Source organism: Sinocyclocheilus anshuiensis, unplaced genomic scaffold (genome assembly GCF_001515605.1).
Source record: "Sinocyclocheilus anshuiensis isolate Anshui unplaced genomic scaffold, SAMN03320099.WGS_v1.1 scaffold193, whole genome shotgun sequence".
Classification (NCBI taxonomy): Eukaryota; Metazoa; Chordata; class Actinopteri; order Cypriniformes; family Cyprinidae; genus Sinocyclocheilus; species Sinocyclocheilus anshuiensis.
The window spans coordinates 680156-694676 of NW_015536468.1; the positions used below are offsets into that span (position 1 = coordinate 680156).

A 14521-nucleotide genomic window follows, 5' to 3' on the forward strand; every position below is an offset into this window, starting at 1 on the left:
ACGTTTGAAATAAGGTGAACTAACCCTTTAAAATAAAATGAGTATGGGACAGTAATTATGATTACAATTAATTCAAAATTAAAAACCATATATGTAATTTGCCTTGCAAGCATTGGGGTAAGTTCTAACAACAACCCTTTGTACTCATTTACATTTGAAAAATAAACTGTACACGTCTAACAGACAAGTGAATATTAGCCTAACGTACATGAAAGTCTGCTATCGCGTAAAAAACAGACAACAATGCAAGTGATTCGTCTCTCGCTCTGTAGTGTGCAGGTGGGGACTGGGGAAGGAGAAACCTCAGTTTGAAGTCTCAGTCTTCCTCATTTCAACGGACTACAGCAGCGTCCGTCGGACCATCAGCTCAGTCCCATCATTCGATGCAGTTTTGAATAATCATAACACATACATGGATGTATTGCACTCCAAGTTATGCACGTGACCAAAACAATGACCTGTTGTTATTTTTGGCACTGTTCTCTGCGCTGAACGACTGAAGAATCCCCATATATTGGGAGCATCATCTCAGGGAACGGACTCTGCCGGAGCGCAGGACGGGATGGGATCGCAACAGCGCGTTTAGGAAACGGGAATGGCAAGTTTAAACGTTCATGGACTGCGGATGCGTGCTAAAATACACGCGAGGGACGGCTTTAAAGGAAGTTTAAAAAGTAATAATCTGTAATAATTCAATAATCGGCTGTGAATGAACTGCTCTGTCAGTGGCGGACTGTTAATTCTTCACATTAAGCAGCGCTGGTTCTTCGGGCACAATGAAATCCATCTTCTACACGCGCTTTTTCATCCTTCTTCCCTGGATCTTGATAGTGATCATCGTGATCGACATCGATACGAAGAGGCTGTCTGTTCGGAACACGGCCAGCTTTTATTTGTCTCGGCTGGGAAATGTGCAGCAGCGGCAGGTCGTCAGGACGACTCGCACCAGCAGCAGCAGCAGCACCAGCACCAGCAGCGGGAGTAACGCCACATCTCTACCGGTCATTTATGCCATCACTCCTACTTACAGCCGAGCGGTGCAGAAAGCAGAGCTCACCCGCTTGGCAAATACGTTCCGCCAGGTTCCGCAGTTCCACTGGATCGTGGTGGAGGACTCTAACTCCCACACGGAGCTGGTTTCTCGGTTTCTCGCCCGCTCTGGGCTGCGATACACTCACCTGAACGTGTTCACCCCGCGCAGGTTCAAGCGGACAGGGATGCCCCGAGCGACCGAGCAGAGGAACTTAGCGCTCGGCTGGCTGAGAGGACATCGCTCGTCCAAAGATAAAGGAGTCGTTTTCTTCGCGGATGATGATAACACGTACAGCCTTGAGTTATTTGAAGAGGTAAATACGTCTTCTTGAGATGACAATTGGCTTAATTCTACTTAGACGAGTAAGGATTGATATGAAATCTGAAAAATTAAGTATACTTGGTTAGAAAAGCAATTACAATAGAAATGCTACATTGCAAATAGTGGCAATTAGACAGAGATATATGGCTGGGGTTCTCAAGAAACCTCTGCTGGTTCACACTGGTCCGAGTCATAAGAGCTCACCTCCATGAATCTATGACATTTTGTTGTCTAGATATGGCTGGGATTTGCTATATGGTTGCTAGGGTGTTGCTACAATCTGCTTGTTGGCCCAGGTCCAAAAAAAAAAAAAAAACACCCCAGGGTCTCACCCCATACGTCTGAGTCTGACCCATTGAAAAAGGTCAAGCATGTCAACCCAAATGGTGCAGGATGAGATAATTTTTCCCCTAAGAAGCAGCACATTAATATATGCCCATCTTATTTGTTTTTCCATCAAATGGAACACAGCATCTATAAAACCCAACAGATGTATAAGTGGGGAGCGTAGATCTACATGCTTTACAAAGTGTGATATACACAATCCAGTGCCTCTGCAGTATTTGCCTTGAGAACCTGCAGTTTAAATTTTTTATAAAATTGAAAACCTAAAAATTTAAAGCAGCAATTAAAGTCAAGTCAATTCAACCTCTATATTGTCATTGTACAAGATGTTTATACTCCACAAGGTTGCCGTATTACATTTAAATATACAATTAGAGAGAAAGAGAAGTATGGTGGCAATTAATAACTCGCAAAGCATCAGGAGACTTCGCTGTGACATCTGTCCCTATGGACATTCATGCGATGTGTTTTATCACGCCATTGCCATCTATTTCTTATGAGTCTCAAAAGCGCAGCAGTTGACGCACATAAGTGAAGGCGACCCAGTATACTGTGTAGCCAAGCAGAGTGAATTAACCCAGTTTAAGGCAGTGGAAGTCACCGAGAAACGAGAGAGTGACCTGACAGCTGGGAAATTAGGATTTGTCTGTTTAAACGGTTGTCTGTGGACGACGGATGAAACTGATAACACTGTGAAGTGATGAGTGGAGAGACACTTCATTTGAGGCCGTGTCTTAGGTTACGCTTTTCTACGTCTTGCACACATTAAAAACCTTTTCAATTCTGCACATATTTCTTCAGGATATATTTTTGATCAAGTCAGCTGGATTCTGGTAAGTGTGTAAGCAGTAGGATTAAAGGAGTAGTTCTCTCAAAAATAAATATTATTATTATTACATTAGCTGTACAAAACAGCTCATTATGCTGCTTGAAACTGCAAACCGGTATTATTTTACATATTATTTTAATGTATTGTCCTAATTATAAACACATTGGTTTGTAGTGCAAACAGTTTTACTGCACTTTGATATTCTTCTTGTTTCCCTAATGAATCGGAAGTCTCACATATTCATAGAAAACAGCTTACTTCCACGTTAAAAAATAAGGTGGATAGTGCAGTATGCAATATTAAATGTAATGCACAAGTAATATTGACCACTTTTAACATTATTTTATTGTGTTTTTGGGTCCTTTCTGGAGTTGGACCAACATGGACACCACATGTGATAACAATTTTCATTGATAGTTGAACCATCCCTTTAATCAACTTAATTGCACAGGAAAACATATTTAACAAGTTAGCTTTTCATATTAATTAATATGATGCAATTTGTTTGAAAATGTGCAACTTTTTTAGAAAAAAGCATGAAGGTCTACCCATAAAAAAATCATCAGTGTGTTGTAAGATAATTTAACAAAAACATACAAATTCAAATGAATTAGCCACCAAAACATACAAATTTAAGAATTGCCATGGAAATGTGTTGCTTTGTATTCAATGTCTGATGGTTGGACATTTCTTTTATTTGACTGGAAAGCATAAAAAGGGCACCAGGAAGCTGACAGCAGTCAAATGATGAGATGAGAGAAAAGGTTTCCTCCTCTGCATTATATTCTCTGTCCCATCTACAGTAACACAAAATCGTTTTCTCTCTCATGGCTGTTGTCCAAACCCTGCACTTATAGCTCATCGTCTCATTTATCATCAATTATTCTACCCTTCTCTTACCTCTGCTTTCTCCTCCCGTCTAAGCCGTTATCTTTTCCTCTGCCACGGGCCTTACTGCACTCCTCATTCCTTCAATGCTTGCTTTGTGCATCCCTTCCTCCCTCTGCCGCTTTCTCTTTCTCTCTCTCTCCATTTCTCCAGAACACAGTTGGACATGAGGATGAACACATGGAACAGCCCGTGAGGGGTAGAGCACAGTGTCAGTATGCTGATGACCCCTGCTCTGCTCAACACAAACACATTACACAGCACAACAATGAGAGTCATTTGGCCTTTCTCAACAGCTAGTGTTTCATAATGACAAATATTAATAACACATAGGAAATGTATTCATTTAGCACATACTGTTTTCCCCAAAGAGAAATGCTACAGCTCGAGTGATTCATCCTCAGGCGACAGTAACATAGAACTGCAATACAAGGTCTCAAAATTAGCTAGAAAAGCACAAACTAGTACAGATATGTGACAGAGCAACAGTGAAACAACAGTTTTGTTAAGGTGTAGTAGGGAGTTGAGTACAGTAATCAAGTTCTAGTGGGAAAAAAAAGTGTCTAGTGGAAAAAAAATGTGGTCATCAGTTGACCGTTCGCATGGAGTTTGATCGACAGGTGATCTGACCAATCATAACACAGAATCTGCCATTTTTGTCCGACAAACACACCAGACTGGAAAGTTGATTAACGTCGGTGGACTTGAACTTGAAAAATGGTGTGTATTGACATCTTTCCGCGGTTGAAACAAAATACCCTCTGATGTTCATTCATGTTTATTTTGTGCTATAACTAGTAACGAGGAAGAGATGATTGGGTTGGACTTGAACTTGAAAAATGGTGTGTATTGACATCTTTCCGCGGTTGAAACAAGATACTTTCTGATACTCATTCATGTTTCTTTCATGTTATAACTAGTAAAGAGGAAGAGATGATCGGTTCACGTCACATGCCGCTTGAACTGAGGCGCTACAGTGATCTGTCACGACACAATAACGAGGCACAAAACGGTATTTATTGTTTGAATTTCTTTAAAAATGACAAAAATGTTTCTTTGCTTTAAATCTAAAGTAACCTGCTCTGTCTTGTCTGTCAGTGTCCTCTTTGCTCCGCAATGTAACAGCTATTTTTCACTGCGTGAGAACATGATGTGTGGCATGAGTGGCATGGCTTGTTGGACATAGCAACAGTAACAAAGGGGGGGGGGGGGGAAAAAAGAAAAAAGGGGGGGGGGGGGTCTTTGCGAAGGGTCAATTACTCAACTGTAGTCCAAACCTGTATGTATGTATGTATTCTGCTGAACGCAATTACCAGATCAGTACTAGGGTTGGCAACCAAACAAATTCGGGTCCCATTAACTTCCATTGTATTTTTGGTCCATACAATGCAAGTCAATAGGAACTGAAACCGTTTGGTTACCAACATTCATCAAAATATAAAGGTCATAGAGGTTTGGAATGACATAGGGTGAGTAAATGACAGAATTTTCATTGGCTGAACTATCATTTCAAGTCCAATGAGATTTCAGCATGTGCAGCACTACTGAAATAAAATCCCAATGACCAGTGAAATGTAGCGTTGCTTGTTGCAATCGGTTAGGACAAAAATTCAGATTATCAGTTTACCCTTTAACACCTCTTTACTGGAAAAACTCATTTTCCTAATGGGTATTTTGCCTAGTTTTACAGTTAAAAAATGTGAAAACAAAATACGTTTACTTGAGAAGCCACACTATATAAGATAATGAGACTTGTTTTCATAGATTCAACATTTTGTCCTACTGCATTGGCAGTTTTTCACTTGTTTGCAGTTTAATGTCAGTGCAGTAAAACACTTGTATGTATGCACTTATATTTAAGATAATATTTATGAAAACAAATTTGTTTCAAGCATTTTCAGATATTGTTACTGGAAAGCAAGTCAGAGGAGACTAACTAAAAAAAGAGTTACAATGTGATTTTCTGCTGTGCATGTATTGGCAGCACATTGTCATAATGAAGTCATATTTTGATTTTCGTGTTACAATAAACTCTCTGCAATGTATTCTCCTACCCAGCCTTGTGTCTTCGGTGCCACGCCACATCTCCATCATCAAATTCTGCATTAGATTTATTGTTCTCAGTTGTAACCTGTCTTTCCTTAGAAATATAGTTCCTTACTAGATCCAATTTTGTTGTTGCATTGTTTGAATCCTCTCTGGAACTGTCAGGCAGCATGTAGAGCTTTGTTATCGAAGGTGATTTTACCTCCCTAAAGATATCGAACACACTTATCTACTACAAATTTATTTCTCTGCACCGTGTTGTCAAAATGGGGCCAGATTTTCTTATTCCCTGTCCCTGCAGGAAAACACATGGGTCACAAAAACTGCCAAATACAGATGCCTAGCCATAGCCGCCTGTACCTTGAGAGCTCAGCTCAAAGAACAGTGTATGTGACACTGCATTTGATGGCTGTGCCTGTTGCCCTTGTTGTCAACTTCAATGCAAAAGGACGCTTGGCACCTGCAGATGACATCCTCTTTGCTACGGAGATTTCTTTGACTTTGCCTTTGAGCTGTGTTAGACTTTAAGAGCAACATTATGGAGATGGAGCCTTTGAAGAGAGGGAGGAAGACAGACATTAGAAATACAGCTAAAGGGGCAGCAGTTTGGGCTTCAAAGCTTGTCCGTTGCTTACGGCCGCCAGCCACAGACACGTCACCCAGCTGCGTACAGCACTCACATAAATAGTGCAACCATTAAATATTCAACTCTGACCATTTGTTCAAGAAATTGCAGCAATGCTCATTTCCCCAGTGACAAATAGTTTTTATTTTTATTATATATGAAGGATGAAGGGAAAACAAGATTCTTTCAGCAGTAGGATGTTTAAAATTCCTCAAGGAAGATGGTATCTTGTTGGAAATGACAGTTTTAGTGTTGGCGGGTGATTCAATCAGATGTGATCGTGTTTATGAAACTGAAGAGCGATATGTGCCGTCTCCAGCAGACTGCAGGTGGATGGACTTATTTGTACTGAAAATGAGCCAGGATTTTATAATAAGCCATGCTGTGTGTGTTGGTACTACGCTCGTTCCTTGAAAAATAATAATAGACTAAGTACTGCATTTGGTTAGCAGTATAAAGGTCCAAAGAACCGACTGGAGGATCCACAACAAAACTCTGCAGATCTCTATAATAACTTTGGTGGATTGGGTTTGTAATAGTATCATATTTACCTTCTGCTGTTCAGATGCGGTCAACCAGGAGAGTGTCAGTGTGGCCAGTGGGACTCGTTGGAGGCCGGAGATACGAGCGGCCCTTGGTGGAAAATGGGAAAGTGGTTGGCTGGTACACTGGTTGGAAGGCTGACAGGCCGTTTGCAATTGACATGGCTGGTAAGACTCCACTAAAATCTCTTGAACTTCTCATTTAACAACCTGCACGGTCATTAAAACACCACTTTTTACTGATTATTATTACAAAAAAACTGAAAGATAATGGAGTATAAAAATCTTGCTGCACCATTGTTGCCTGACCAGGAAAAAAAGGCACATATATTTGAATATATGACAATTATGCCTGTTTTACACTATGTGCAGGATAAAACGTTGACACAAAAGCATGCGTTCACACTAATGGCATTTCTGCTGTGTAACAGAACCGCAGCTCAAAATAACAGAAAATTACAGACAATTAAGTGATTTCCAGGTTATTGCCCTGTATTTTATTTAAAAATGGCCCAAAACTATAAAATGGTTATCAGAGTGTATCATTAAAAACTATGGAACAGAATCTAAACCATCACTTGTCAGTTCATTATTTTATGTTGCTTTAGGAAAAGTTGTATTGATAAATCAGTTTATAGTGCATTTTCTCAAAATGTTCTGCCTATAATACATTCAGTGCTGAAACTGCTTACTGTAAATGATACAACTAAAACAAACAACAACAACAAACCATGCCTTAGACATGAAAAATCCTATGCATCATGGCTTAATGGGGTTTTTATAGCTGGTTTAGTATTACAGATAAAGCAGTCGTTTAAAAAAAAGCTGTTTGACCAGTTCTTGGAAATATCTCTAAATGTCTATTTGTAGATTTAAAATATTTATAGGCCCTGAACATGATCTAGCTCACTCCCTTGAGTGACAAAGAAAATCTTTGACAATAGATTCCACTGGTTAAATAACAGGTTTCTGGTGACTGGCACTTTCCGTCATCCAGCTGGTTTTGAATTCCAGGACTAATTTGTGCAAATCACATAAAACCTCAAGCTAAACACTAAACTGCCAATTTTTTTACACCCTGCCCATCTGAAAGCTTTCATTTAAGTTACATTTATTCATTAGGCGTATGCTTTTATCCAAAGCGATTTACAGTGTATTCAAGATATACATTTTTATCAGTATGCCGATTCTCCTGGGAATCAAACCCATGACCCGTGGCATTGCAGGGGAGCTACTGTGACCAATTAACCATCCATCAACGGACTTGATAAAGACATTTGTAAAGTTCAGAACCATTACTGTAAATGTCTTAAAAGTATTGGAGAAGCAGAACAACATTAGCTGGAGCATTATGTCTTCAAGTTTCACCACATGGTCTCTCAATTTTATTTAATGTTATTAAGGTATTGAACTTCCGCCATCCATATCTCTGTCCATCTTCTCTGAGTTCTGAAGGATATTCTGCCCACGTTATACCATGTGCTGTCGATAATCACAACATCAGCTGTGTGAGGAGCAGCTTGCCTGCTCAGATAAGCAGATGGGACTTCTTTGCAGTTTGGTCGTGTTGATACTTTCCAGACTGCCCCTCACTGAAGTCGTTTCAAACAGGCATATAAAATTGGCCCAAAGCAGGCAGCAAAGCGGTTCCTATATAGAGAGACCATGCAAAAGGAACGCTCTAAGCTGAGGGAAAAAAACCTGTGAAACACTAGAGCAGTGATGGGCAAACTTGTCCCTTCCAGGCCACTTTCCTGCAGAGATTTGATCCAACCCTGATAAAACTCACCTGCCTGTAGCCTTCTAGTAGTCTTGAAGACAATGATTAGCTGGTTCAGGTGTGTTTGATTAGGGTTGGAGCTAAACTCTGAAGGAAAGTGGCCTGGAAGGGCCAAGTTTGCCCACCCCTGCACTAGAGAGTCTTCTGAAGAGGCTTTTCTCCTATACAACACTAGTGATACTAGCTAGAGCATGTCAGTGTTTACGAAGGGAAGGCACAGAGAACCAGGCTTTTGTTAATGTTAAGGCAAAGTAACACTATTAAATAAAAAACTAAATAATTGATTTAAAGGCTAAATAAAATAAAATATAAATATTATCTGAAAAACTTTAATAAAAAAATAAAAATAAAAAACCTTATTCTACATCCCTAATCCTGCCCAATACCTTACTAACTATAAATAAGCAGCAAATTAGGAGTTTATTGAGACAAAAGTTGTAGTTAATGGTTTGTTAATAGTGAGAATTGGACCTTAAAATAAAGTGTGGCCAAATTACTAAAACTACAAAATAAATTTAAGCTAAAAATATATATTCAAAAACAAAATGTAATAAAAATGGCAAAAGCATGTAATATATATGAAAATAAAATAAAAGGAAATTCAAAATATAAATAAATACTATAAGTGTACATATACCTCGCTGTGAGTAAATGTGCAGCACCTGGTCCTTTCTTCTCAAGGTACTAAGGTACTAACACAGAAAACTTTTTATGCATTTTGACTTTTTTTTTTTTTAAATATGACAGCAGCATTTTGGGCGCCTGAAAACAAACTTTTGAAAAAATGATTGCAAGTTTTTAAAAATTATACCATTGCCATCTCTGTGTAAACTACAAAAATACAAATTTGAAAACAGTAACATCATGCGCATCTGTATTTTGTGATCACTCTATAGTTATGCGTGACGTACAAACTTGAATGCGTATGTGCACAGGCGTCTACTGTCTCTTTACAAAGTAACATCGCCAACTACTCACCTAGCATGCATAATACAGCATTTTAGTCATTTTCTCTGATCCGTGTGATTGTTTTGCCAATGTTGTCGCCTGTACGATAAACTTCTCAAAACGCAAAGGAAAAACCTTTCTGATTCTAGTACAATCGCTGCTGAACATACCCTAAATGGCTTTCCAGATACTTCACCCTCTCTGTTCTTCTCTGGTGGAATGAGCTGCCAACCTCCACCCGATCTGCTGAGACCATCAGAACCTTCAAGAAATAGCTGAAGACACACTTCTTCCACGAGCACTTAACTAAAACGCAACCATAAACAAAGGCACTTCCTATAATAACTCCTGGCACTTGGCACTGTGTATTGCAAATACTGTTGGCTCTTCTGATAAATTGCTTGTGATGTTCCACATTTGTAAGTCACTTTGGATAAAAGCATCTGCTAAACGACTAAACGTAATTTGGAAGTTGACATGTCAGGCTGGTCGGGATTCCCAAACAGTGGGATGTTAAAAGCATCTGTGTTTACACGTTTTGGGAAAATCAGCTTTCAAATGGCTTACTTATAGTTTACTATGACAAAATTTATTTTTTATTGTGACAGTAAAAAAAACTAAAAATGACACACTATTACAAAGCATAACAGGTAGAGAAAGATAACAGATACCCTGCCTGTAATTTAGGTAGAAGTGAGGTGACGGGGCTCTCTGCTTCCTATAATTGGTGAAAAGAAGCTTTACTGAAGCTAAATTCAGCAATTTCTCTGTGCATTTTTCACAAACGTGAGCTCTCAGGCAATGCATTAAAGAGGGAGGGGTGAGAAGATGCTGACAGGTTGGAAACATCCTACTGGAGAGAGGCAGGGCTCATATGCAGCTCGAGGGAATGAATACAACGTCAGAGATAGCAGTGCGTAGTTGAAGCAATCCCTAATTCCCCAGACTCCAGTGCTGCCGCTGGATATTATGCTGTTCATCAAACTCTAATAACAAGAGATGGTATCATCTCTTCCTCATGTGATCTCCATTACTCCAACTATTGCTCCTCTTCCATAGCTTGTATTCTTCACACGTGTTCACTCACCCATAATATCATCATCATTGTCAACAGAGATAATGTATTCAATGTCAAGCCCTACCTGACAGTAAGCACATCTCCCTTCACAAACACTTCACACAATGTATACACTTCCTCACATCGCTGCTGTAGACTAAACACACGTTCTAGGAGCTGTTTAAGGTTCATAAATCTGCCGGCTCTACTACACTTCTCCCTGAACAAAAGCTGAGAACAATGAGGTTATTTAGTATTCCTGCTGTACGGCTTCTTTCGAGAGCAAACACAATAGCAGAGAAAAGGTCCTGAACCGCCTCTCTCATTGCTTTCAAGCACTGCTCTCACCTGAAGAGGAGCTCAAGTGCTTGTCTTAACATGGAAACCTTTTTAACACACAATAGCGACGTTTTGCGCATTAGGCAGAGAAGGGTTGAAAAGATTATGCATGAGAATAAACGAAAACAAAAAGCTGCATCTGTAGTGTACACAGTGATTAGGCCGTGCATTAGTCACACTAGCTTTTACACGATCTGTGTCACAAGAAGAATATATATATATACGGTATATATACTGTATAGTATATACACATACTGCATTTCCTTGGAGTCTGGGGGACAACTTACAAGAGGGTCCTGGCCAAGATAGGCAGCACATTTAGTTACACATAAAACAAAATACATTCGTTTACATACACAGAAACATACACAAATCACTCAAAACATTTACAATCAGGTGACTCTACAATTAGATCCTTTAAAATACATTTAAAACCATTTAGTGATACCAACTCTTTTAAGCATAACTTATCTTGTAGTCAATTCCAATCAAATGGAGCAGCATAACTAAATGCCCGTTTGCCCATATTAGTACAAACTTTAGGGATGCTTAAAAGATAATAGTCTTGTGAGCGAAGACCATAATTCTTTACACCTTTTTGTAAAATATTCTGCTGTAAATATGAACTTGCAGAATTTTATTTCACAAATATTTTGTAGTGGTTCTAAAATAAATAAAATGCACCGACTGCAACAGCTTCATTGTTGTGGAGGGCACTATGCTAAAATTTGCACAAGGGTTGCCAGGTCTGTGAAAAACAAAACCAGCCCAATTGCTATTCAAAACTAGCCCAATTGCATTTTTTCCCCATGGTTTTACTCTATGTCGGGGCTCCCCTCTTTTGAAATTGCTTCCGAGGGGGGTTCCCTCGCCATCAAAATAGCATTCCGGGGCGAGGAGGGTAGATCACTTTAACCCACATACTAATATACAACCCTTGGCAACAGTCTAAAATTAGCCCAATTTCGCAGTAAAACCGTGGACTTGGCAACACTGCACACTACTAAATATGTGAAAACTGCACCATTAAAATTAGTTGAAACATCTACACTAGCCTTAAGTTTTGGGTTGTAAGTTTTTTTTTTTTTTAAAGTCTCTTACAGTTACCAGCCCAGCATTTATTTGATCAAAAGTAAAATCAGTAATTTTGTGGAATATTATTACACAATATTAGTTACTTAACTAAACTTAACTGTTTTGTATTTGAATATATTTTAAAATCTAATTTATTCCTGTGATGCAAAGCTGATTTTCAGCATCATTACGCCAGTCTTCATTGTCACAAGATCATTCAGAAATCATTCTAATTTGCTGATTTGCTGCTCAAGAAATTATTATTATTATTATTATTATTTCGCTATTATAATGTTGAAAATATTTTTGTGGAAACCATGATACATTTTTAGAATTCTTTGATGGATAGAAAAAAAAATTGTATAAACATAATTACAATTGTAAAAAAACAACAAACTAATTAAATACAACAATGAGCTAATATTGTACCTTAACAGAATTAAATCCTTTAGACATAATTTTATGTAAATGAGTTGTTAGTGACACTTAACACAAAACTAATCTAAAAAAGTACAATTTTGCCATTTGCCTTTTACAGACTGTTGTATTTTTGCATTTACTTATTGTCCTTTATTAATTTTACACGGTCTATTAATATGATTTCCCTATTTAAATATACAAATTATTTCATGATTTATTTATTGCATTTCCCTGGAAATGTCATTACTATTGGCAGTTCTGTGAGGCAAAATAAGTTTTTATGAACCATAAAAACAGCACCACTTACGTTTACAAATTTGAAGGCGATCCTATTTAAAGACCTTACAAAAGGCCGGTGCAACCCTACCCTGGTCATAAAGTCTTAGAGTTGGTTTAAAAATCAGGATGTGAACATTCAGTGTGTTTACCACACTGTTTATACATTTAACTCAGCGGCGGATCTAGCCGGTCCCTGAAGTGCTGTTGGTGCAACAGCAGAAACATGTCCGGCTCTTCAGCTGTCCCTGGATCTCTGAGCATAGGTTCTTACATCATTCCCTCAATACTCCAACAGGGACATCAAAAGGCAATACAGTCATTAAAAAACGAAAAAAAGATCAAAAGAAAGGAGTTGGCTGGCCTTCAACTATTAATAAAGCTTGACAGTATGCATGTCGATCTGAGGGAGAGAAACCTTGTAACTACACAAGGACACACTTAGCCAGGGCTTAGATGAACATTGCATTGCTGTCGTGAGCTCGCCTCTGTGGATTTGAGGGAAGCCCAAGTGGTTTTAGCTGGAATGCAGGCGTCCTAGAAAACAGCCTGTGCCCAGGATAAAAAGCCCACAACAGAGGGTGATATTCCCTATAGTCAAATTTGAAAAGTCCTTCTCCTGTTTTGTGGCTGAGAAGGTGTCATCAAGAGTAATGGAAACGAGGGGGTGAAAAACTTACCCTGACCTACATGCAACAGTGGGGCGGTTCAACCTGCTCCCACGAGAAATACATAAGGTCAAGAGCGCGCTGAAGAGCTGTGTATTTGTGTATAGTTAATACAGAGTAAATGAGAGAGTGTGCTTGAATATATAAGGAGATTATCGGCACTATAATTAGTTTTAGATAAATTTGCAATAAACAATTTCAGGTCTGTACCAGTGTGAGCTTTCTGATATATATTTGGTGGAACTTGTTCCAAACCCAGACTTTCTCACTTGCAAACGAAGTCTATAATACAAGGAGAAAGCTATCTGTTAGCATTCCCATTCAACTCAATGGCAGTTGCTCAACCCCTAGAAGTGTGTGATTTGTAATCTGCAATCAAGGCTCTTAGGCACGCACTTCTTTCCAAACTCTCCACTATCGACTATCATGAGCTGTGACAACAAAAGCAGCAAAGAGGAAAAAGTAATTAAATAAAATAAATAAATTCAAATTGAAATTTGAGTTATACTTGCTTGCAAAACTTGATTTCATCATTGGCAGGCTTTGCAGTGAACCTGCAGGTGATCCTGTCAAACCCACGTGCCCTGTTCAAGAGAAGAGGAGCCAAACCAGGGATGCAAGAGTCTGATTTCCTCAAACAGATCACTAAGGTGGAGGACTTGGAGCCAAAGGCCAAGAACTGTACCCAGGTCAGTAGAGCAACCTGCATTTGCATCCTTCACACTGATTATCATGAACGCTACAAAAACATCCACTTTCTGATGTTCCTTCATTTGTTCCTAGTCTTTCTTGAGTCCGAGTCATTAGTTTAGACCAGGGGTGTCCAAACTTTTCCTAAAGGGGGCCAGATTCGACGATGTGGAAACACTGGGGGGCCGGATGCTTCTATCTATATTATATATATATATATATATATGTATGTATGTATGTATGTATGTATGCGTGCGTGTATGTGTGATGTTGAGTTGACAGTAGCAGTAGCTTGTGTTTTGTTGAGGACAAAAATCTGCAAATATCTTGTTTTTAAAGCTTTAATAATTATAACATAGAATGGCTTTATGGTATTTAATCTATTAACACATGAAAGCACAAACTGCATCAAAAATGTCTGTAATTTGGCCTATATTTCATAACTCCCTTACATTACATTAAATTGGCCTATATGCAGAGGCAGATAGTAACTAAGTACATTTACTTGAGTATTGTACTTAAGTACACTTTTTAAGTATCTGTACTTTACTTGAGTATTATTTTTTCTGGGAACTTATGACTTTAACTTCACTACATTTGAAAGACAAATATTGTACTTTTCACTCCACTACATTTCTAT

General features: G+C 38.7%; 1 protein-coding gene across 2 annotated transcripts in view; it reads left to right on the forward strand.

Annotated features, from left to right (window-relative positions):
• The first annotated feature begins 324 nt into the window (after positions 1 to 324).
• b3gat2 (beta-1,3-glucuronyltransferase 2 (glucuronosyltransferase S)) overlaps positions 325 to 14521 on the forward strand; it is a 23491-nt gene continuing 9294 nt past the window's right edge. For both annotated transcript variants that reach the window (XR_001634870.1, XM_016494056.1), the window contains exons 1-3: positions 325 to 1346; positions 6653 to 6797; positions 13732 to 13880. Coding sequence is in view for 1 of the 2 variants with exons in the window: in XM_016494056.1 (XP_016349542.1) it covers positions 777 to 1346; positions 6653 to 6797; positions 13732 to 13880 (864 nt within the window). In the remaining variant the exon portion in view is untranslated. The remainder of the gene's footprint in view (positions 1347 to 6652; positions 6798 to 13731; positions 13881 to 14521) is intronic.